The sequence below is a fragment of the Diceros bicornis genome, chromosome X (assembly GCF_020826845.1).
Source record: "Diceros bicornis minor isolate mBicDic1 chromosome X, mDicBic1.mat.cur, whole genome shotgun sequence".
Classification (NCBI taxonomy): domain Eukaryota; kingdom Metazoa; phylum Chordata; class Mammalia; order Perissodactyla; family Rhinocerotidae; genus Diceros; species Diceros bicornis.
In genome coordinates, this window is record NC_080781.1 from 16,596,278 (window position 1) to 16,620,238 (window position 23,961).

The 23,961-nt window shown below is 37.4% G+C and overlaps 1 protein-coding gene across 7 annotated transcripts in view; it reads right to left on the reverse strand.

Moving 5' to 3' along the window:
- BCLAF3 (BCLAF1 and THRAP3 family member 3) overlaps positions 1 to 23,961 on the reverse strand; it is a 61,219-nt gene that overhangs the window by 10,808 nt on the left and 26,450 nt on the right. For 4 of the 7 annotated variants that reach the window (XM_058535548.1, XM_058535547.1, XM_058535545.1 and 1 more), the window contains 7 exons: positions 16,410 to 16,585; positions 14,785 to 14,899; positions 14,013 to 14,076; positions 12,202 to 12,317; positions 5,466 to 5,580; positions 3,300 to 3,395; positions 215 to 370 (listed from right to left, as the gene is read on the reverse strand). In XM_058535548.1, coding sequence (XP_058391531.1) covers positions 215 to 370; positions 3,300 to 3,395; positions 5,466 to 5,580; positions 12,202 to 12,317; positions 14,013 to 14,076; positions 14,785 to 14,899; positions 16,410 to 16,585 — 838 coding nt within the window. The remainder of the gene's footprint in view (positions 1 to 214; positions 371 to 3,299; positions 3,396 to 5,465; positions 5,581 to 12,201; positions 12,318 to 14,012; positions 14,077 to 14,784; positions 14,900 to 16,409; positions 16,586 to 23,961) is intronic. The other 3 variants (XM_058535549.1, XM_058535550.1, XM_058535551.1) reach the window with 3 other exon arrangements.

The window sequence follows — 23,961 nt, forward strand, 5'->3', positions numbered from 1 at the left end:
TTCAAAGTATCTGAGGTATAATAGCTAAAGCATTTTAAGATTAAACAGCCTCACAACTGTTACCATTACTCCTTGAAGTTTTTCTTCAACTATCATACAATAAGAACATTTTTGAAATCTAAGCTGTTTCTTAAGTCAAAATTAAATAAAAAAATAAATAATTTAGGAGTTCAAAAGTCATTCAACATTTTTAAATGATCATAATCCAACTAACCTTTTTTTTCCTCAGTAATTTTTCTCTGAATTTATTAGTGATAAATCCCCTTGGGCCAGCGAACCGTAAATGCTGATATTTAGCCTGGATGCACAAGCTCTTCTGTACTAGGCCTGATTTATAATGGGGCTGGAATCTGCCACCTCTAAAGTTGGTCTGTAAAGGAAAAAATAATTGAATGTTAAAACTACAGCTTCCAAATCTACTTTATAAGAAATGGAAAAATATCTGACACTTAGAGCTGCTCTTAATTCTAGGCACTACAGATATTAAAAGGGAAAAGGTTAATGATGGTAATAAAGTATGATTTCCTTAAACAAGCTTCCTAGTTTATTCTATATAATAATAATTTTTTTAAAAATATTCTATAAAACCAATTTTTAAAACTAAGTTAAAATTTTTTAAAATTCTTAAAATTTACCATGCTGAGAAAAATACAACTTTTAAAACCTCTAATGAACTAAAATTATCCTTATGATTCATAGTGAAATATATCAAATCCCAAGTTGGGGAGGGAGAGGAAGACATTAAGTATCAACATCTATTTAAGAATCAAAAACTCTCAACTTTATTTCTGTTAGCACATTTGAACCAATCTTTCTTTACCATAAAAATCCCATTATAGCAAATATTTTCAAGGTAAGAGTTATACTTAAAAAGACTATTTCCTGACCTGCATACTGCCCAGTATTACAATAGACGTAAGAGGACAATGAATATTTGCGTGTTTTCCATATGAGAAATGTACAAAAAGTATATTACAATGGAGTAATTATAAAAACTAAGTAGATTCTTCTTTCCACAATTAATTAATAAATGGGTATGTCATGTATAATGAAGCACATACATTTATAAAAAAATATTTATGCCAGGCCTATTTTCCAATTATTTTCTTAAGGCTACAAAACATTTCAGGTAAAATAGAATTATAATGAGACACTATAATTTTGTTAAAACTATATGCACAAACTTGATACATCAGAGCTAATCTTGAGATTTACATTGTCCACTTTTACGTATCTAATAAGGTGATTACTATCTGGCTTTGAATTAGTCCAATTCATGCAAAAAGTAAATTTTAATGACATAGCTCCTTTTCTTAGGAAGGATTATTTCTTCCCCGTATTTTACTATAAAGAATTGTGAATTTCTAAACAACCATATAACATTACACAGCTTTAAATGATTGGTCAAGAGGAAAGTTTATTGCACATATTTTTAAAACCATTTTTTAATAATTAATGTTAAAGAATTTTCCCTTAAGGAGAAAGGGTAACGGGAAATAGATCTTATAACAGTCTTAGAAAAATACTACAATCAACTGTATCTGACCAACGAGAAGAGCAACATGTAGGAAGCACTTATATCTGAAAGCCCACCTACACTGTCTCTAAGTTATTCACACGTCACATTTTCAGTTGATTTTATGCCTCATTACTCAAGAGATTAAAAGATGGTATAAAACATGTTCATATAGGGGCCGGCCCGGTGGCGCAAGCGGTTAAGTGCGCGTGCTCCGCTGCGGCGGCCCGGGGTTCGCTGGTTCGGATCCCGGGCGCGCACCGACGCACTGCTTGGTAAGCCATGCTGTGGCGGCGTCCCATATAAAGTGGAGGAAGATAGGCACAGATGTTAGCCCAGGGCCGTCTTCCTCAGCAAAAAAAAGAGGAGAATTGGCGGATGTTAGCTCAGGGCTGATCTCCTCACAAAAAAAAAAAAAAAAAAAAAAACCATGTTCATATATTCTATGGCCATAGCTATTTTTGAAAACCTAATTCACACATGTTTTTAGGTACATGAACCATTGGCTAAAAATGTTATCTACACAATGCCTAAAATTCTGTTACTCTCAGTGGAAAAAATCTTTCAACATCTAGAAAGTCTGATTCTCAAGAAGCCACGTACTAACAGAAGCTCACTCAACTACCCTCCTAGTCTATGGTGTGGGGATAGTTTACACTACCTTTCTGCTCATACTGACTCCCTCCTCATGAGCTAATGACTCTATCCAGCCTGCCTGCTACTTTCACACAAAAAAGCCCAGACTCTTTTCTTTTCCTTTTAGCAGGGATGGGAAAGAGACACTGTAGAGTCAAAAATATAAATAACTACCTATCATAAGCAGGAAATTCAGTCAAAATGAATTTAAAAACACCTCAACTTCTGAGAGCAAGGAGAGAGAAATATAATACTTTGCACTTTAATTCTCATTCCATGTTTGGGGGATGAGGTGTTCTGCATAATCAAACATGTTGGTTGATGAAAACTATCACTTACATCAGACATAGCTGTACAAATGAGAATGTGATGAAACATGCTTTGTTAAAACTTGTTGGACCAGGACCTTTCTCTGATGATCCAGAAGGCCTCTGAGGGTTAGGTGTCTATGGGCAGGGTTTCTTAATCTGTGAATCCTGGAGAAGGCTCTGTAGCTATGCACTTACATCTGAGAGAGAAAGGAGCAGGCTAAAAGGGAGGGTCTAGGACCTTGCCTACCTCCCATCTAGAGCCACTCCATTTGTATCTGTTTTATGTTTTTGTGTTTCCATGTAATATGTGAAAAAAGGGTTCCACTGGCAAAATATATTTGGAAATCAAGTCCTGAGGAAAGGGATCATCATTAAACTGATTACAGTTAACTATAAAGGTCAAGAAATACTAGTTTATAGTTACTATTTGAAATATCACAGGGCCAGCCCCGTGGCTTAGCAGTTAACTACGCGCGCTCCACTACTGGCGGCCAGGGTTCAGATCCTGGGCGCGCACCTACACACTGCTTCTCCAGCCATGCTGAGGCCGCGTCCCACGTACAGCAACTAGAAGGATGTGCAACTACGACGTACAAGCATCTACTGGGGCTTTGGGGAAAAAAAAAGGAGGAGCATTGGCAATAGATGTTAGCTCAGAGCCGGTCTTCCTCAGCAAAAAGAGGAGGATTAGCATGGATGTTAGCTCAGGGCTGATCTTCCTCACACACACAAAAAAAGAAATATCACAAAACAGCTTTTAATTTACTAACACTTATAACATTATGTTCAAAGCATAAACTCAACGCTGGAGTTAAATGGAAAATAACACTCAATACCTTAAAAGGTCTTCTAAAGCCTCTTGTGTTTTCATGGTTTCCCTCAACTCCAAAAGGTTTGTGAGTAATGTCTTTTCTCTGCATAGTTTGATAATTCTGTATGAAAAAAAGTATTAGTATGGGTTAATACACTTTAAAGCTTATTTTTCAAAGTTCATTTTACCATTTAAAAAACACATGTTTTAAATGTATAGGATTAAGAACACAAAACGTGTATTATGTAGCCTAGCTGTAGGACTATATACACATCTTCCTTCCATGCTAGTTTGTGAGGGGCTAGTTTAATTCACGAATGTGAGAAGTGTAAAAAAATACTCCTATATAACACAGTGGGTGACTTTTAGAAAATGGACTATAAATCTAGTATGTATTCAGGCATCCAGAAGAGAAACAAACCTATTATCATCAGGAGTTGCTAAAGAGTTCCTGCTGCCTAAGAAGAAAACAAATTCTCAAGGCTGCAGGAGATGGGTTTTGCTGACTCAGATAACTGATTTGAGTAGATGCTCCTGCCATGACCAGGAAAGTATCAGAAGTCAGAGTATTAAGACTGTAACCACAGGGGCCGGCCCCGTGGCCTAGTGGTTAAAGTTTGGTACGCTCTGCTTTGGTGGCCCAGGTTCATGGGTTTGGATCCCGGGTGCCGACCTACACCACCTGTCAGCCATGCTGTGGTGGCAAGTCACATACAAAATAGAAGGAGATTGGCACAGATGTTAGCTCAGGGCTAATCTTCCTCAAGCAAAAAAAGAGGAAGATTGGCAGCAGATGTTAGCTCAGGGTGAATCTTCCTCAGCAAAAAAAAAAGAAACAAAACAAAAACAACAATAAAAAAAGACTGTAACTACAGAGAACCTGAATCCTTTGATAGGAACAGAAAAGATGGGTCCCGTTCTGAAGACAGTTTCTTTTTTCCAAAATCAATAGTCTTATAACCTTCTATTTATTTGATTTGCTATGGAGCCTGTACTTGTCACAAATCTTCCTCTTTCACACCTTTATCTCTCTCCCTAGTTAAAAAAAAAGTTTTATAAAACCCTTTTCATAATTTTATTTACTTACTTTTTTCCCCCAAAGCCCCAGTAGATAGTTGTATGTCATAGCTGCACATCCTTCTAGTTGCTGTATGTGGGCCGTGGCCTCAGCATGGCTGGAGAAGCGGTGCATCAGTGCGTGCCCGGGATCCGAACCCAGTCCGCCAGTAGCGGAGCGCGCACACTTAACCACTAAGCCACGGGGCTGGCCCTTTTTTTTTTATATAATTTTATTTATTTATTTTTTTCATAAAACTCTTTTCATAGTAGTCATCTTGAATTTATACTCTATAAATTTGAAAAAGTACATAAAGATACATGTAATAAGGTGAGACTTTTGGGGACCTTTGGAGGGAGGAGGTGTATTTTGCATATGAAGGGATGTGAATAATTGGGGGCCAGTGGGAAGACTGTACCAGGCAGCTTCTGACCAAGCTCCTAATCATCCCCACCTTCTAGTACCCAGGCCCCTATGTCATCCCCTTCCTTTGAGTGTGGGCTGGACCTAGTGACTTGTTTCTTACAAACAGAGTGTGGTAGAAGTGATGAGATGTCACTTCTGAGATTAGGTTACAAACAGACTCTGGCTTCCATCTTTCTAGCTGTCACTTGCTTGCTCTTTTGGAAGCCAGCTGCCATATTGTGAACTGCCCTATGAAAAGGCAAATCTTTAGAAACAGAAAGTAGATTAGTGGTTAGCTGGGGGTGGGAACAGGGAATAACAGGCATGAGGGCTCTTACTGGGGTCATGAAAATGTTCTAAAACTGGATTATGATGATGGTTACACATCTTGGTAAACTTACAAAAAGTCATTAAAATGTATACCTAAAATGGGTGAATTTTATGTTACATAAATTATACCTTAATAAAGCCGTTCCCAAAAAATCTTAAGAAAGCTAATACTATAACAAATGCAATAAAATCCTGCTGAATCAAATAAGAGATGACCATTTCTTCAGTCATAATAACTGTAAGCCTTAACAGAATCTTAATGTTGAAGAACAGAATCAGAATATGTACTTAATGAACAGTTACCAACATGAAAAATATTGGTGATCCCTGTACATATAGATATATGTGATAAGGAGAATGGAATGTACAAAAAAGAAACATTTTGAACTGAAATCTTACCATATAAGGTTTCTGAATAAATTTTCTAAAATTGGATTCTATAAAACACGTAGGTTTTTGGAATCCATCACCTTGAGTATTCTCCAACCTTGAAAAACTGGATTGCTGATCATTCCTAATAAAATGAAAGAGAAAAAATAAGAATTTTCTATTAGTTTACCTTTATCCAACAAATAAACAAGAGAAATCAAATTAACCCCTTCAGAAACAAAGCAGCATAGCAGTAAAAAACAAAAACAAGAAACCTCAATGATCTATCACTACTAAAATTACAGAATTACAAATCACTAAAATTACAAATGATAATTATCAGGGCTAAAACTCTCATTTTTCAACCAACATTATTTAGCTAAGTTGGAAGTTAGCAATAGGGGAAAAACAGTATTCCCCGGACCAGGGTTCTCAATCTGGGGTCCAAGGACAGGCATCCTGAGGGCTGTACCACCAGAAACCATAAGGAGAATGTGTGTTTTCTAAGGGAAGAGAATCACTGCTCTCGAGCCTTTGGCAGAACCCGTCACCCCTTGCCGACAGACTCTTACTGGTGAAAGCACTGGGGAGACGAGGTGTGTGACTGGCTTAGGCCCTCCCACTGGCAGAGCCAGGGCCTCTGATACTGCTGGGCCACAGGAGCAAAGGACAGCTCCCCTCTCCTGTTGTCACGAGGTTCGGAGGCCGCCAAAGGCTCTTCCCAGGCAGCCCTACCTGGGAGGGAGGTCCTTCCTTGGGCTACTCCTCTGACGCTGGGGCCTCATTTCCACAGTCCTTGGGGAGTCCTCTCCCTGTCACATCCCACATCTCCCCACGATGCTCCTCACACCCTTCCTGCTCTGTGGTGAACAAATGGCTCGCTGCCTTGACCCTGCTTCAGTCCCTCCCACAGGTCCCCCACTGACATGAGGACAAAATCCACACTCCGTATCACTGATCCCCAAGGCCCTTCCTGCTCTGGCCTTGCTGCCTCGCCTGGTTGCTTCGTTCCAATCTCCCCAACACACACACTGAGCTTCGGGAACATCTAGCTACGTGCAATTCCTGGCACACATCACACTCTCTCCCGCTTCCACACATTCGCACATGCAGTTTATTCTGTTGTAATTTCCTTCTAACTTAGATCAACTTCAAGATTTAGCTCCATTTGCACCTGCTCCAGGAAGGCTTCCCCAGACCCACCTGAAGTGGACTAGATACTGCTGCTCTGTGCACATGCAGCACTTTGGGGTCCTCACATGTATCCCTCGTGTTTGTAACAGCTGGTGCACCTGCCTGTCTCACCCAGAAAGCAGCGATCCCTGCACAGGAGGCACTGTGGCTGGCTCATTTTGTGGCCCCAGCTCTGACCCCGGGACCTGACATGAAATAGCCACTCAGGGTTTTTTGAAATGTTAAAAACCCCCATGTTCTATCAAAATGCTCATGATATGATAGTAAGTCAAAAGAGTAGGGTGCAAAGCCATATATTAAGGATAATTTCAATTATTTAAAATATATATATATGCCCATAAAAAATAAATGCAAGGAAATATACTAAATATTAACAGTGGTCATCTCTGAGTGGTGAATTAAGAATGCCTTATATTTTTGTTTTTACACTTTATTATATTTTTCCAAACGTTTAGCATTTAGCATATACTACTACTTCTATAAACAAAACAATGGACTTTGAAAAATCCTCCTTGCAAAGCACATATCTAATAAGGGAGTGGTATACAGAATACATAAAGAGCTCTTACACTTCAATAATAAAAGGATAATAATCCAATTTAAAAATGGGCAAAGGATTTGAATAGATATTTCTCCAAAGAAGACACACAATAAGCACATGAAAAGATGCTCAACATCATTAGTTATCAGGGAAATGCAAATCAAAACTACAATGAGATACTACTTTATACCCACTAGGGTGGCTATCAAAAAGATGACAACACCAATGTTCACAGCAGCATTATTCACAATAGCCAAAAGATGGAAACAACCCAAATGTCCCTCGAGAGAAAAATGGACAAACGAAATGTGGCATATCCATATGATGAAATATTATTTAGCCTTATAAAGGAATAAAATTTTTTAAAAAATGGAATTCTGACACATGATACAACATGGACGAAAACATTATGCTAAGCGAAACAAGCCAGACACAAAAGGACAATTAATGTATGATTCTACTTATATATATGAGGTATCTAGAATAGGCAAATTCACAGAGATGGAAAGAATAGAGGTTATCAGGGGCTGAGGGGCAGGGGGGATGGGGGAATTACTGTTTAGTTGGTACAGAGTTTCTGTGTGAGAAGATAAAGTTCTGGAAGTGGATAGGGGTGATGGTTGCACAACATTGTGAATGTACTTAATGCCAATGAATTGTACACTTAAAAATGATTAAAATGGTAAAATTTATGATGTGTATATTTTACCACAACAAAAAAATTTTAGCTCTTTGATATTTGATTTTTGACCAGGCAAATGAGTATCGAGGTTGAAGAATCTACTTCCCAGCCTCCCTGCAGCCAGGCATGGCCATGAGACTAAATTTTGACCAGTGTTGCTGAAGTGTCTGTCATATGTAAATTCCAGGAATCTTTAAAGGAAAGGCTAGAATGTAAACACGATGGCTATGGCACAAACGCCCATCTTGGACCATGAGGCAGAAGCCATGTGCAGAGGATATCTGAGGAGCAAGATCTAAGGAGCCTGGTTCCCTAATGGGTCCACCCTACCATGCTCTGACTTCCTGCCTCTAATCTTTTTTTATATAAGAAATAATTTTTTCTCTAGCTCTTACAGTCCATTCTCCACACAGAAACCAGAGTGATCCTTTTAAAGTTTAAATGAGATGTCTCAGGGCCAGCCCCGGGGCTTAGCGGTTAAGTGCGCGTGCTCTGCTGCTGGCGACCCGGGTTCGGATCCCGGGCGCGCACCGACGCACCGCTTCTCCGGCCATGCTGAGGCCGCGTCCCACATACAGCAACTGGAGGGATGTGCAGCTATGACATGCAACTGTCTACTGGGGCTTTGGGGGGAAAAATAAATTAATTAATTAATTTAATTAAATGAGATGTCTCTTCTTGGGTTAGAACCCAAAATGTTTCCTAATCTCACTCGGAGTAAATTACAAAATCTTCATATCCTTCAAGGACCTTGTGGTTTGGCCTCATCTATTAACTCTCTCTCTTTTTCACTGTATTACCACCTCAATGGCCCCTTTCTATTCCTTATATAAGAGCAAGCATGATCCTGCTGCAGCGTCTTTGCATTTGCTGTTCCCTCTCTTGAAATACTATCCCCCTCAAAAAACTTTATGGCTAACTCTCTCACTTAATTCACATCGCTGCTCAATTTTTTAAAAAATCATAAGTGCATTCCATGACTATCCTAAACAAAATCACACCACACATATCACTCTATTAAACTTCCTCTTCTGCCTTACTTTTCACCTGTCACTCACCGACATGTATTTGGTTTTTTTCTTTCTCCTACCATTAAAGTGTAAGCTCCATGAAGTCAAGGGTTTTGTGTATAGTTTCTCACTGTATCCCCAGTGCTTAGAATAGTGATTAGAACATAGAAATTAATATATAAATATTTGTTGAATACATGAACAAAAGATCTTTATAAAGTTAACTCTAGTTCAGTAGAAATTATAGATTGTTAAAATAGCAAAAATAAAAACTGATGTTTTCTGTAACCTGCCTAACTACAAAGAAAGTCTCAGCAGTTTGATGTCCTCTCCGAGTCTACTGATACTATTTTGAAGCTGCTTTATCACACACATACCATGCCTATATAACACAACACCTCAATAACACTGCAGGGAACCTAGTAATGCTGGTTACAAGAGGGAGAAATAGTGTGTCAGGAGAAGACATGGAGACATTAGGGTGAGAGATTGGTCAGAAGTGGGAGAAAATAGAGAACAACAGGGTCTTAGAGACGAGACAGAATGCCCTAGTGGTAGGCTTGCTTGGGAAGGATCCTAAGGTATCAGGGAATACAGAGTGATTCAGATCTAAATGCATGGCAATCTGAGTATCCTCTGTCTGTCTACTCCTCTGGAAAGTCTTCATTCTTTCAACAACTATGGACTGAGCTGGAGGCAGTGGGGATACAATGGTGAGCAAACAGAGACACAGAGCCTGCATACAACTTTTGAGGGAAAAAAAATCACATGGGGGGAAATTGCTACATCCTATGATTTATGATTTCATCATATTTTATTTCTTCTGAATTTCTATGGAAATCTATACACTGACTTAACTAAAAAGGTTTATGCAAAAATATTAATATCAATTTTGATAAACTGAGTTTCTAAGATAAAAGGATAAAATAAAATGTTTTTCTTATTTTAACAAGGAAAATGAATTAGGATAAAGTGAGAAATTAAAGGTTCTATGTCACTTTTTTAAAAAGATGAACAATAACAAGTGCTGGTGAGGATGTGGAGAAACTGGAGCCCTCATACACTGCTGGTGGATATGTAGAATGGTGCAGCCACTGTGGAAAACAGCCCGGCAGTTCATCAAAAAGTTAAACATAGTTATCACATGACCCAGCAATTCCAATCCTATGTATATACAGAAGAGAAATGAAAACATATGTCAACAAAAAAACTTGCACACAAATGTTCAGAGCACCATTATTCACAATAGCCAAAAGGGGAAACAACCCAAATATCCATCAACCGGTGAATGGATAAACAAAGTATGGTACATCCACACAGTGGAATATTATTCAGCCATAAAAGGAATATTCACGCTACCACATGGAGGAACGTTAAAGACATTATGTTACAGGAAAGAAGTCAGTAACAAAAGGCCACATATTATATGACTGCAATTATATGAAATGTCAGGAACAGGCAAATCCATACAGACAGAAAGTAGATTAGCAGTTGCCAGGGGCTGGGGGGGAGGAGAAATAGGGAGTGACAGCTACTGGGTACAGGGTTTCCTTTTGGGGTGATGAAAATGTTTTGGAATTAGATAGCGGAGACAGCTGCACAACTTTGTGACTATATTTAAAAACTACTGAATTGGTCACTTTCAAATGATGAATTTCATGGTAAGTAATATCTCAATTTAAAAAAAATCCTCATGGCTCCACTATGTCACACCAGCTATCCGATACAAATAAAACAGTCTAACAGATCTAGCAAAAGACACCTTGCAGGAAGACGTTTTTGCATGCTGCAACATCATCCTTAAAGCTAACATTAATAATACTTAATGCTGACCAGCTACTCTGTACCTTACGTGTATCACTTAATCTTAGTCACCACTGTGAAGTAAGTATAATTCTTATCTCTGTTTTCCAGCTCAGAAAACAGAGATGAAGTAACTTGCCCAAGGTCAGTCACACAGCCAGGTGTCTACAGAGCCAGGCGTTGAACTCAGTTGAACTCATGGGTAACGCCAGTGCCCAAGCTCTTAATCACCTCAGAGGGGGAAGAAATATTCTGAAGTGTTACATGGTCTTTACAATATGCTGATTATCTTACAGCTGTTTTAAAAATTCTCTTTCTTAGTACACTAAGTGTCTTACACTTGCTGAGTCAAGAAAAGCATGAGAGAGAGCTTGTGTCACTAAAGAGCACAGTCATGCCATTTCATATTAGGAAACTGGAGACTTTCACCCAGCCAGGGACGAGATTTTAACTATTTTATTTTCAGTTGTTTTATATACCTCAACACACAGTTTTGCTATCTTTTAATTAGTCTCATACTTACGTCAGAATCAAGCTCAGTTTTAAACAAGCTCCATGTATTTTGACTAAGACCTAGTTAGCCAGAGACTTGACTTAAAAGTCTAGTCAAATATCTTAGTACTCTGACACTAAGGAATACGGAAAGAGAATTAGCACTGGCCCTTCCTATTCATCCATTTTTCACTTTCTGAGAGATCCAAATAGTTTGAGGACCCTTGGGCAAACTGGAAATTTTGTCCCATTCAATTATACCTCACAATCATACGGGGTCCCGGAGTTGCCATGAGTTCCACATGGTTTTCAGAACTAGAGATAAACTGGGGCCAATCTAGACTACTCAGAGCCCCTAGAAAGAGGTACAGGGTTGGGAAAGAAAATTAAGGATCTACTGACAATCAATTTGCCATGCAGGGCATAAGTACTTCACGTGTGCCAGCTCATTTGTTATTTCTAACCGCTCCATCATAAATTGGTTATTCTCATTTTAAAGAGGAAAAGGCTCCAGAAACTAAGCAATTTTGCCCAAGAGCAAACAGCTTGGAAACTGGCAGAGGTGAGATTCAAACTTGTGTCTCTGCATTTTCTACTACATCTGCCTCCATATCATGGACAGACATCCATGAAGAGTTCTGAAAGAGAATTGTACTGACCTCAGGAAATTTTGTAATGTTCAAAGAATATCAGCATCTAAAGGGCAGAATGTGTCAGAATTTCAATCAGCTGGAGCCAAATAGCCCATAAACTTGCTGGTCCTGGCTCCTGCTAATATTCAAAAAGCTGTTACACTCCTCTCTAGAATTACAAAGACCTCAAATACTCACCTACCCCATAATTCTTGTCATTTAAATCAAACAGCATATGATGATCACTGAATAACTTTGAAATATTTTAATAGATTTCACTTAAACATATAAAATGGATTTGAAGGATTAAATCCCTACACTAAAACGAAAATTATCATCACACAAAAAAATGGAAAAATATGCTCAAACCAAAAGCTCCCTGATAACAGGATGTTTTTCATCTACTGATTACCTCTCTGCAGCACTAGCTATGTGAAAAATGTGCTCATCTTCATTCTGTAACCGTTCTTTTCTCCTTCTTTCAATGTCATGTCGTAGGTCATTTGGATCTATTATTTTGACCAGAGTCTGAGGAATTTTGACAGAAGACAAACCATTCACATTACTGTTAGTTGTACAAAGACCATATCTAACAAGAACCTTAAGTAAAAGTCCTAAATAAGTTATCTTGTACTCATTCTACTAATGGTACTGTAAACTGATAAAAATATTTTGAGGCAAAATTGACAATACACAGTCAGAAAAGTGCATAACATTGAACCAGAAATCCCACTTCTGGGACTCTATCCCAAGGAAGAGGCTACCTACCCAAATATATTCAAAGTGTTATATTTAAAATAACAAAAAAAATGGAAGCAACTTAAATGTAAAAAAATTTAAAGGGGAAGGGAAGAATGATTTTATGGTAAATTTCAGTCAAAGGAATGATGTACAAGCATTTAAATTATGGTAATATAGACTATGTGGAAGCAAACATGGAAAAATACATATTTAAAAAAGTGAATTAAAACCTAAAAAGCCTCAATCATAAAAGGTCATAGGTAGTTCAGAGATTTTACATAAAAGGAATGCTATTATTGTTTAAGTACAGTCATGTGTTGCTTAACGACGGGGATACCTTCTGAGAAATGTGTTGTTAGGCGATCTCGTCGTTGTGCGAACATCATAGAGTGTACTTACACAAAACTAGATGGTATAGCCTACTACACACCTAGGCTATATGGTACTAATCTTATGGGACCACCGTCGTATATGCGGTCCGTCGTTGACCCAAATGTCGTTATGCGGTGCATGACTGTAAAAAGAAAAAAGCATCCAAAACTGCATATACTATGATAATGACTATGTTAAAATGCCAGATGTAAGACTGCAAGGAAAGATGATCAAATAATATTTGTGTTAAGTGGTTGCATTAGAGGTGATTTTTTTAAACCCTCAAATTTCCTATATGTTGATCACAGAACTTTGATGAGTAGAAATTTTCTGAAAATATCATTTATTCAATAAACTAACCTATTTCCATAAGTTCAATAAAAATTGTAACCATCCAAGGTAAAAAAAAAATATATGGTCTATCAGAAATGTATTAAAATCTCTCTTCTCAATGAATAAATTAGCAGTTTCTTTAGAACTTGATATATTTCTTCTAAAACTAGAGCCAGTTTTCTCACCCCTGGCTAGTGAAGATAATTTTTCTAATTAGCAAAGAATTGAGGGAGCAGGCTGGGGAGGTGCTGGGTGGGAACCACCACACACAACACATGACAATAAGAAAATTCAGCATTATTTCCATTATTTTGCTAGTTCATATTCCATAGAATCTTTCATACATTCTACCGTAAACAGAAGGGCGATATCAAATGAAATAAAGTTCCTTTGCATTCATTCCACATACAATTTAAAAATATATTCCACATGACCGCTTTGGAAAAAAATAGGTATCAAACATACTTTCCACAAGCTTTACAGCGTGAAGTTTTGGAATGAATATTAAACGCTATAATTTTGTGTCAGTTTTACAAAGCTGTTATCCTTAGGGATTGTCTCTCTTAGGGAATATTTTTGTCTTTTGTTAGTGTTCTCTCCGCAACCGGGCCGATAACTAGAATCACTTGGAGAGCTTTGTAAATTTTAGATTCCTGGGTCTCAATCCTTCTTCCTCATCTACTTTTAACTCCCTTTTTTACTCCCAGTCACCAGATCCCTTTCCCATTAGTATACCAACAATAAGATAATCTCTCATCAAAAATTGTATTCACTTACCTGTCCTGATTCATATACCATAGTTTGTTTACTCTGAAGCTCGGCCAAAGACATATCTATTCTCCTAAAATAACAAAGGCATATTACAATTAAATAATTATGTTATACACTGATACCTTGATGCCATTACTACAGAATGGAATTTGAAATAAAGCTGGTGAGTCTTGGAGGAAGCAAAAGAAACTTGCTACTAGGTGGTTTTTCACCTATGTGGCAGTCTCCCAGGACACACATATCCTGTGAACAACATCACAGTGGCGCCTTAGTGGTTCTCAAATCACTAGTCTCTGTAACTTTAAACTTTGCTCCGGTGATCTCCTGCATTCTAACATTGATTCAATTCAGCTCACAAGACAGGGTGCACCACGTGCTCAGACAGGTGCCAGGAGAAGAAGACATATGTTGTCATCCGACTGCCCTCAGAACAGCCATTTCTGACCACATGAAGCAACCCATGATTTCAATGGCTCGACAACTGTCTTTCATTCTTCCAGTGATAACTTCAGTAGGCAATTACTATAGACACAGCAGAATCAAAGTTAGGTAAGTAAATATTTTCAAAGTCCTACACATTTAAACAATGCTAGTCAATGGCTTCAATACAACCTATTCCATCAAAGTGCACTGGCTCGTACCTACTTGAGTTAGTCCTGTTTTTACGGAGGAAATGCAGTCCGAGAGTCTACAGCAATCCCAGGAGACAGCACCCTCCTACATCTGTTCTGAGGCTTATTCCCATGAGTTAAACGGGCATAAAATAATCAATCATTACCTGTGAATTTCTGGATCTGAATTCAATTTAATTTCATTTACGTCTGCAGCTTGTGTCTCTTGCATTTTTGAGAAACGCTCATGTAGAGTAATGTCAGGTGATGGAAAATAATTTGCTGAAAAAGGAAACAAATAGTTTTATTTCAGTGTAAAACTGATTTCACTTAAAAGATTAAATATAAGTACAGGAAGAAGGGACTATTAAAAAACATTCAACCAGTTTTCTCTTGAAAATATATGGGACCTAAACTTATTCCACAGACTAATTTGTAGCGCTCACAAGCTTTTCCAAGCCCAAGCAAAAGTAAAAAACACCTGACTTAATGAACCCAAGGATTCTATTCCTATTTGGCATGCCTGCTTACTTGTCGGGGGGAAAGATAGCAGCTCTCTGAAAGTGAGCACCTTTCTTCACCAAGGTAAGACCTTACTATATCTGGGAAGTAAAGATGGTATGAGCTCTACAGTTCGCCTAGAGTAAAAAAATAACTCCAAAAACAACCCTGAAACATCAAAATGATTCTGAACAAATGCTAAATGTTGTTTACACATCACAGAAGGCCTCTCAATGCCATTTTACTTTAATTAACAGTGAAGCTCATGAAGACACTCTGAAAGGAGCTATGCTACAGGCTTTTAATAGGATAGAGAGAAAGATAATACAATTGACCCATCAGAAAGCTACTTAAGCAATCCTTTTCCCTAACTTACTGTTCCTGTTCTAGGACAATCTCCTGGATTTTTCTGCAATACCAACTCCCTTTCTGCCAAGAGTCACACTTCCTTTGGGTGAGAGGGGCTGGAACTGAGAAGGTGAACTATTTCAGACAAACTGCCTGCTTTAAAGTAAATATATGCCTTAGTTTGAGGGATGCAGAGAAAATTCATTTTCGAAATATGTTTCACAAAGGTAAAAAAGATTAACGCAATTACCCAGTAAGAAATGTAAAATAAAAATTTTGAAATTCTTGAAGATCTCTAGTTTATAATATCCACAATTGCCTTATTCATGCAGCATCAATGAGGAAAGTTGTTCTACAGGACTGAATTTTCCAATTAATGGAAATTGGCCAGAAGCAAAAAAAAAACAACAAAACAACTCAATACAAATCTTTAAAGTATTTATTATGCAACTCCCTGATGTTATAAAGTATGTCAAATGAAACTGGAATCTTTTATTGATCACTAGCATCACCCTTATGGCATAAAGTTCCAGTAATGCCCTCGGGGCTTTAAGAATATCACCAAATGACCTAGACTTCCAGATTTCTTGAGTTTCTTGAGTTTCATATCTGGTTCTTGTTGCTTCCTCCTTCTTGTTTGGTTATCACAGTTTCTTGCTGCTCTCAGTACGCCTGTCTTTTGCAATAGCCAGCTTCTCCCTTTGTAACTTTCAATATCTAATCTACCGTGAGTTGAAGTACCAGGTTACTGGAACTACATATCAAGAACAACTAGGCTTGAATTAATACCTTCTACTCTCTCCAACAGATTTCCTAATTAATGATCTAATTTATAATGCAATATTAATTAGTATTACAATATCACAGATATTTACCTATATCTCATGAAAAGTCAGTACACTATTTTTGTGTTATCCCTAATGTATGTGCAAAATATACCAACCTTTAACTTGATGGATTATAGTTATGATTTCCTGAGCAAATTCTCCTGTAGGTTTGTTTTCAGTATTCTGAGTTGAGTCAAGATGTTCAAACACTGGATGAAAGTTTTCACTTTTCCTGCCAACAGCAACCAAATCATGTGACATCTGTCTCTCTGTGGAATAGCTAGAAGCAACCCTAGAATAATTTGTAAATGTTTAACTAAATTTGAAACTACTTTACTGAGAAAAGAACTTATTACAAATTAATCAAGACAGCTATAAAACTAAAAAGCTGCTTATCTTTTCTTATAATTAAGGCACTAAATTGTATGCCATAAAACATGTACAATAATGAGTAGGAGAAAATAGCTATAGATGCACGGTTTTGAGTTCTCCTTTTCAAATCAGCGATCATTAAATATTTGCCACTTTAATAATAAAATCCTCAAAATTCTTAATTTTTACTTCAAAAAATACAGCAAGGCATTAAAGACACTCGATATGTAAAACATAATCAATTAGATTATTTTCTACTCCCAAACATCCATAAAATTGTAAATCTAGCAAGCTTACACTATCTTGAAATACTACTGCACTTTAAGAGCTGATATCAAACATAATAACTTCTCTGACTTCATACAAATCCTTATACCTCTGTATCAGTAATAAGAAACTTAGGATAGTATTTTGAAATCAAATTCTGTTGAGACTAATTTAATCACCTGTAAAGTTTCACTCAACTCTCAGTCTTAGTTGTTAGCAAAGTTATGATCATTAGAACCAATTACAGTGTTTACCCTAAATATATCCTTAAAGAAATGGTACAATTTATGATATAACCCCAACTATCTCACCACTTTAATGCTTTCTGAATCTTGACAACTTTCGTTAAGAGCTCTCTTGACCTATAGGTACCATTATAAAGCCATGACATATACCTAACAATTTATTGGGGGCTTACCACATGCCAAACACAGGGGCTTAGAGCTTACAAAAATTATCTCATTTAATCTTTACAACAGCCCTATGGGGAAGGTAATATGACACTGAGACAATGGATGTCTTGGTTGTTTGGCTTTACATCCCAGAGGTTAAGAACATAATCCTTCCAAGTGTCATAATGGGAAACTATACCTTATTCCAAGAATGCTGCTCTTGCTTAAACTACTCTTAAATTCTTTGTCTGGAGGCAGTTTATGCGTCACAGAAGAAAATGTCTCATTATCTTATATTTATACCTCATTTTGAACCCAAAACGGCGCTAGTCAGCTCACACCCATCTTACTCCTCTGCACTTGACTCTAAATAGCTTTTGGCTCTTCCCAAATATCAAGTTCACCATCCAAAGAATTGAGATTTACAACTGCTAGGGTCTTTATGAATATGTTACAGGCTCTGAAGATAAATCCAAAAGAGAGACCTGAAATATGTTTTAAATAATAGCAGCACCACTGGGAAAAAGACACCTCTTCACATAACAAAAATCAATCAGATGGATACATTTGTGGGTGTACGCATACACATATTTACTTATTTATTTAAGTCACTTAGCCGTACATCCAAAACTGCTCCAGGGTTATGAAAGGCTTACAGATGTTCCTTAACTAAAAATTTTAACTCCTCTAACAAGATGGTTGTAAGTGCCTATTTTTAACTTATCAGAGGAAAGGCTTCCATCTGACTGCTCTTAAACCAGCACTGTTGAGACAACTCCCTGCCAAGGCAGAAACACGGAAAAGTGATTATGCAGCAGGTTGATGCCACTGCTGTGGTTTTCTTGATTCATTAGAAGAACTTTCATTAGAAGGCCCATTTCCCTTCTTTCCTCCTAATTTGCTCCAAGCTTCCCACTGTGTATCAGATAACTAAGAGGCATTTAGTGATAAAGGCTAGAAACTAGAGTTGCCCTGTAACAACCTCCACTAACAAAGAATCACAAATGCTCTCTGTTTAAAGGGGTCTAAGGGTACAAAAAGCCTGTTCCATACCAAAAAATAGCTTTTAAAAGCACTTTAAAAGAGAAAAATAAGATATTTAAATAGAACTATAAAAATGGTCCATCCATAAGGGGAAATCAGTTGATAACGTTTTTTATTGCAGCCTCAGTTTCTCCCAAGAGGAAACTAGCTGATAAAGGCTACCAGTTTTTTAGTAGGTAGTTATTAAAACCACTTGCAATTTATTATTACTGGCATAACTCTTATCCCCACTCCATGCCCAACCTTTAATCCATAGAAGTGCTGTGGTATACTTTGAAGCTATACTTAATTCCCGAAATTTTAGTGTTTAAACTTGCTATCAGTTAAAAAATTTATCTTAGAGTTACCCCACTGCAAGATTTTTAATTAAAAATATTAAAATTATTATTTTCTAGAAAACCTACATGAAAATAGTATAACCTGCAATTTTAGTCTTTTAAAAACAATTGTACTTTTGCCATAAGAAAAACATTGGGACTTGAGAATGCAAAATGTTCAAAGTATTTACATTTGTAAATTTAATCACTTCTTGGTTCAGTTTCCTTTTTACTATTTCCTACGATATTATTGATCAATAAATTAACAATTTCAGGAAATACGCCCAACACAAGTAGTTAAGCTGAAAAGACCAAATGTTCTCATTTGAGATGCATTTTAGACAGTTTTAAAAATTAAAATATAGCCACACATCTGTATTCTAATACTACTTCTAATACTCGTCTGATTAAATCTTCCAGGTTCCTCTGTTTCCTCTTCCCACTCCACCTCGTTTTTTTCTTGGTTTAAGGATATTTCCCCTGACATTCTGCCTGAGTGCTGTGCATACTAACTAAAAAAACATAAAAAGCTACATCAAATCTTAATTTCCTCTTACACACAGTTAAGAGCCATCAAAAATCAACTGCATGGCAAAACAACAGTAACAAAAAACCAAACAACAACAAAACCAAAGGATAATCCCCTGCCCTCTGGAAGCTTACAATAGATCACAAAATCCATACGACACACATAAAGTTTTCCTTTCTCAGTTTTCTTCCAACTAATAACTAACATTTTGTACAGCATCTACTGTTCATAAAGCACTTTCCTCCTTATGAATTTGCTCCTGTCTTCCTAAGAACACATTTAGAATTTTTGGAATTGAGGGAAACTTCTACTCCCTTAATTCAGCATCTCATTTTTTTTTTTCTGAGGAAGATTCGCCCTGAGCTAACATCTGTGCCAATCTTCCTCTATTTTGTATGTGGGTCACCGCCATAGCATGGCCGCCAACAAGTGGTGTAGGTCTGCGCCCAAGAAATGAACCCCAGGCTGCTGAAGTGGAGCGTGCTGAACTTAACCACTAGGCCATGGGGCCAGCCCAAGCATCTCATTACTTTTTTCGCAAAAGTCCCCTAACTGACCTCACCAACCCCAACACTTTTCCGAGCCACCTCACAGAAAGCAGTCCTCCAGCAGCCAGAACTGAGCCACCTGCCATCTCCTATCAGCTAATCCTGTCAAATCAGACTGGCAGAGTAGCATTCTTGCCTTCGCAGCCTTCTGTCCCTCTATCGCCTTTCACTGACTGCTTGGAACCACACAGCTCAAAGTCCCTGTGTGTGTTTTCTGCCCTTGTTAACCTACAAACATAAAATGTCTTTCCATTTCCATGTGTCTAAAACATACCAACCTTCAAAGCCTAGCTTACATGCCAACTCCTGAAAGAAACCTTCCCTGAATGCCCCAGCTTAGGATCATCTGAGCTGCACACCACCTCATGTATCACCGACTGTGCCACAATATTACCCATGTCGCCCTATTGTCTATAAGACCAGAGGAGAAGAAACCTAATCCTATGCTGATTTATAGTCCCAGGGTACCCTAACAGGCTGTCTCACACAGGGTAGGTCCTCAAAAAATACCTGCTGAATGAACAAATGATAAATGGAAAATGACTTGGACAATTTGAAATAAGAGTTTTAGCTAAAGACGACAGACTTCAGAATTATAATTGAGGCCAATTTAATTTTGTTTTTTAACTTTCTTGGCTTACTTTTTATTTTAAAATTTAGACCAATTTAAATTTTAAATATTTCATTTTTTAGAATATAAAATATATACAAATGTTCAGAGAATCCTATGAGAAGCCCATCAACCCAGCTTCAATTGTTATCAACACATGGCCAATCAAAGCAAACTTGTAGAGCCAGGAGGAACTGCAGGTTAATTTGGGCCCCAAAAGGTGTGGCCAGGTGACCTGCCCAATGTCACAGAGCTGCTCAGTGACCCACAGGAAGACAAAAACCTATGTACCTGGACCCCAAACAGAAAGTTCACCTCCCTATACTCAGATTCCTAAGAGAAACTCGGGTGAAAAATGGGAATGAAGGGGAATATTCTCTCAATTAATTTTTTATTTAAAAAATGTATATTATAAATTATTAAAACATCAATAAAAAATGTATATGAGAAATATTAGGGGGAAAAAACCTTAGTTTTTTGTGATACATAACAGCAAGGTAGCAGGTCTGTGTAGCACAAAAATATCTCCACCCACAGGTTATTTTGCTTCCAACTGAACAGTACCCATCAGAGGTAAACGCGTGTGATTAGGTTACCTTCCTTCAAGCCTCGCTGTGGTTTCTTACACTGTTTCCCTGCCTACGCGGCACGCCTTTCCTCAGAGCATCAGGGCTCCATCACCCACCTCATCCCCTTTCAGAATGGGAAAAGACCTGATGGGGGTATGGAGGCGCTCTCTGTATCTCTTCAGTAGGAAATAAAAGGATTAAATGCAAATGTAGCTGAGGTACTCAGTCCAATGTCAACTTTGCTAGCCAACCCTCCCATCCTAGATGCCTAGTACCAGCACCGGGGAGGTCAAAGGAGCCCCAGCTCCATCTGCACCAGCTTATTCTTCTCCAGAGACTGGCACCCCCTCCTCCTCCCTCTCATTCCCTTCCTAGCCTGACCAAGGTTCAGTCACTCACCTATTCAGCCCAACATTAAACCAAAACTCCCTTCACCTGCCCCAAGACTTCCAGATGTATACAACAGTTAGTGTTTGGGGTTCATAACAACCTTAGTACAAATTTTCATATTGTGACTCCCTAACTTACATTCTGAAACATATAATTATGACTCATATGTAACTCCCACCTCTGATAATGCAGTTTCTGACAAAGTGGGTCACTAGAACAGAGTCTGTGTTAACAGAAGTATTAACTATGTGGTGAACACTCAAGCAAGTGTCTACCTACTGCTGTTCTAGATACAAACTGGAGTCTAGAAAAATCACTAAGTGATAACCATATGTTTTCAACTACACTGATAACTGGAAGAACATATATCAATACTTGACCAAAGCTAAGAAAGTAAACAAATGCATAAAATGAACCATCTTAGTCTTTCCAAAAAAGTGGATGAACTCTCTAGATTTTAACCAACAAATAAACCTCTCTCCACTAATCTTTTCAAGCAGAGGAAAATCTAATTTATGTTAATAGTTGAGAACATGACTCTATTGAGGGCATTAACTACCTTTGTTTTATGGATACTTCATCGGTCCACACATAATTAAATCCAACTCCACAAAACTCTTCCAAAACTCACGCATCAATAAATAATTATAATCAGAGAGAAAGATTTTGTTGACTATGATGCTTTATCATCCGGAAAAGATACATGTATTTATTAAGTTATTTATTCTTTAGGTCTTTGAATAGAAAGGCTTTGCGGTGGAAGCTCTTTATTACACAAGCCGTCCTAAAGGTCCCTGTCAGGTAATTCAAACATGCACTTACAGGCCCCACCAACAGGTCATGAAGTTTCACAAAATTATAGTTTATAAATTCAAAACAAAAGATACAGCAGTCTTAATTTTAGGAAGCTCATTTTTGTGACACATGATGAAGATCAAGCTTCCATTTCTCAATATCAAATCAAAAGATAAACTGTGTTCAGTATCTCTAATGAGGTCTATTAAAATAAAATCCTGCAGAATTGGTATTTCTAGTATTCTTTAAAAGTGCTATAGCCAATTTATTAATTCTCTTTTAAGTATAAAACACTTCATTATTAAATATGGGGTATCATTGCTTTTATTAAAAAATTGAAGTTTTTGTGATTTGATTGTATTCAATTTTACCTCAAAAGAAAAAAACTGTAAACAAAAATTAAATACTGAAGTATTTAAAGGGGAGTGTACTGATATCTGCAATTCACTTTGAAATGCACCAAAAAAATAGGATGGAACGATAGATGAACAGATGGACAGATAGGTGATTATGAAAGTAAAGTAAAATGTTAATTGTACACTCTAGGTTGTGGGTATATAGGAGTTTACTATACAGTTCTATTTTTCTGTATGTTTGAACATTTTCATAATATAATGTTGGAAAGAATAAAAGCTTAAGGTAATATCCTTAAACTTGATGCTTACAGCAGCCTTTGTGCTCTTAAGATTAAGAACTAGTAGGAAATAGCGCAAAATGATTTAAGACATATTATATGAAATAGGATACAAAATTATTAATATGGTATTATGACAACCATGTATAAATATACATAGAAGAATAACAAAAGGAGCTGTACTAAAATATTAATAAAATTGTCCTGGGTAGTAGGATTATGGGTGATTTTCCCCCCTCTATTTCTACAACTTTCTGTAATGTAATCATATTTATAAATGCTTTCTGTGCACATACAAATATACATACGTATATTTAAAAATATTTTTTGCAAGTACAATGAGTGTAAGGAAAATATGAGGGAGGGGGACTGCCATATCTAACTTTAAGAAACAAAATATGTTTTGTTTAGAACAAAAAAAGGACTGCATGTTTACCTCTCTCCCTGTCACATCCTAATCTTGGATTTTGTTTTCTCTTGTTTTTGATTCAAATACAGATGTGAGTCAACTGTGAACGTCAACTCAACATGTCCGTCACTTCTTTATCCACAAATTGGTAGTGTATTAAGGTAACGAACAGACTTAGATGACATAGCCAACTGCAGTGCCTTAGTAGTCTCAGAATCCATAAATAGAGAGAATATTCATAATGGAACAAAGCATGCAAACCGTTTTAGGAGAATATAACCTATTACAACAGTAGTCTATTTTTTTAAAGAATCATTAAGAATGAAACCAAACGTCTATCAATAGGCCTCTTTCTAGACTCTAGCCTAATTTCCTCTACCTAGGAGAATCTAGTCAGTTGAGTGCCAATCATTTTGAGAAAGCAGCAAGAACCACATTAAGTCACTTGCCTCCTTGAGTCACCAGGGGTCAAGCGGATTTGAGCCCCAGGCACTCTGACTTAGACAAGTCACTTCATCCCTCAAGGCCTCACTCTCCTCCTCTATAAAATCAGGGCCTGCTAACGTTCCTTCCAGGTCAAAAACTCTCTGAATTTTAGGCAACAGGAAAACAGGCCCTGAGAAACTGAGCAAGGAATAGGTCCCCTTTAACTCCACCCAGCCTATCCGTGGATACAGAAAATCTGGTAGCATAAAAATACGGCAATTCATGAAGAGGAACAACTCCATAGAATGCCCTGCACCCAAAAAACATCTTGAGATCCAATGTGGAAACAAGCAGACATGAGATCAC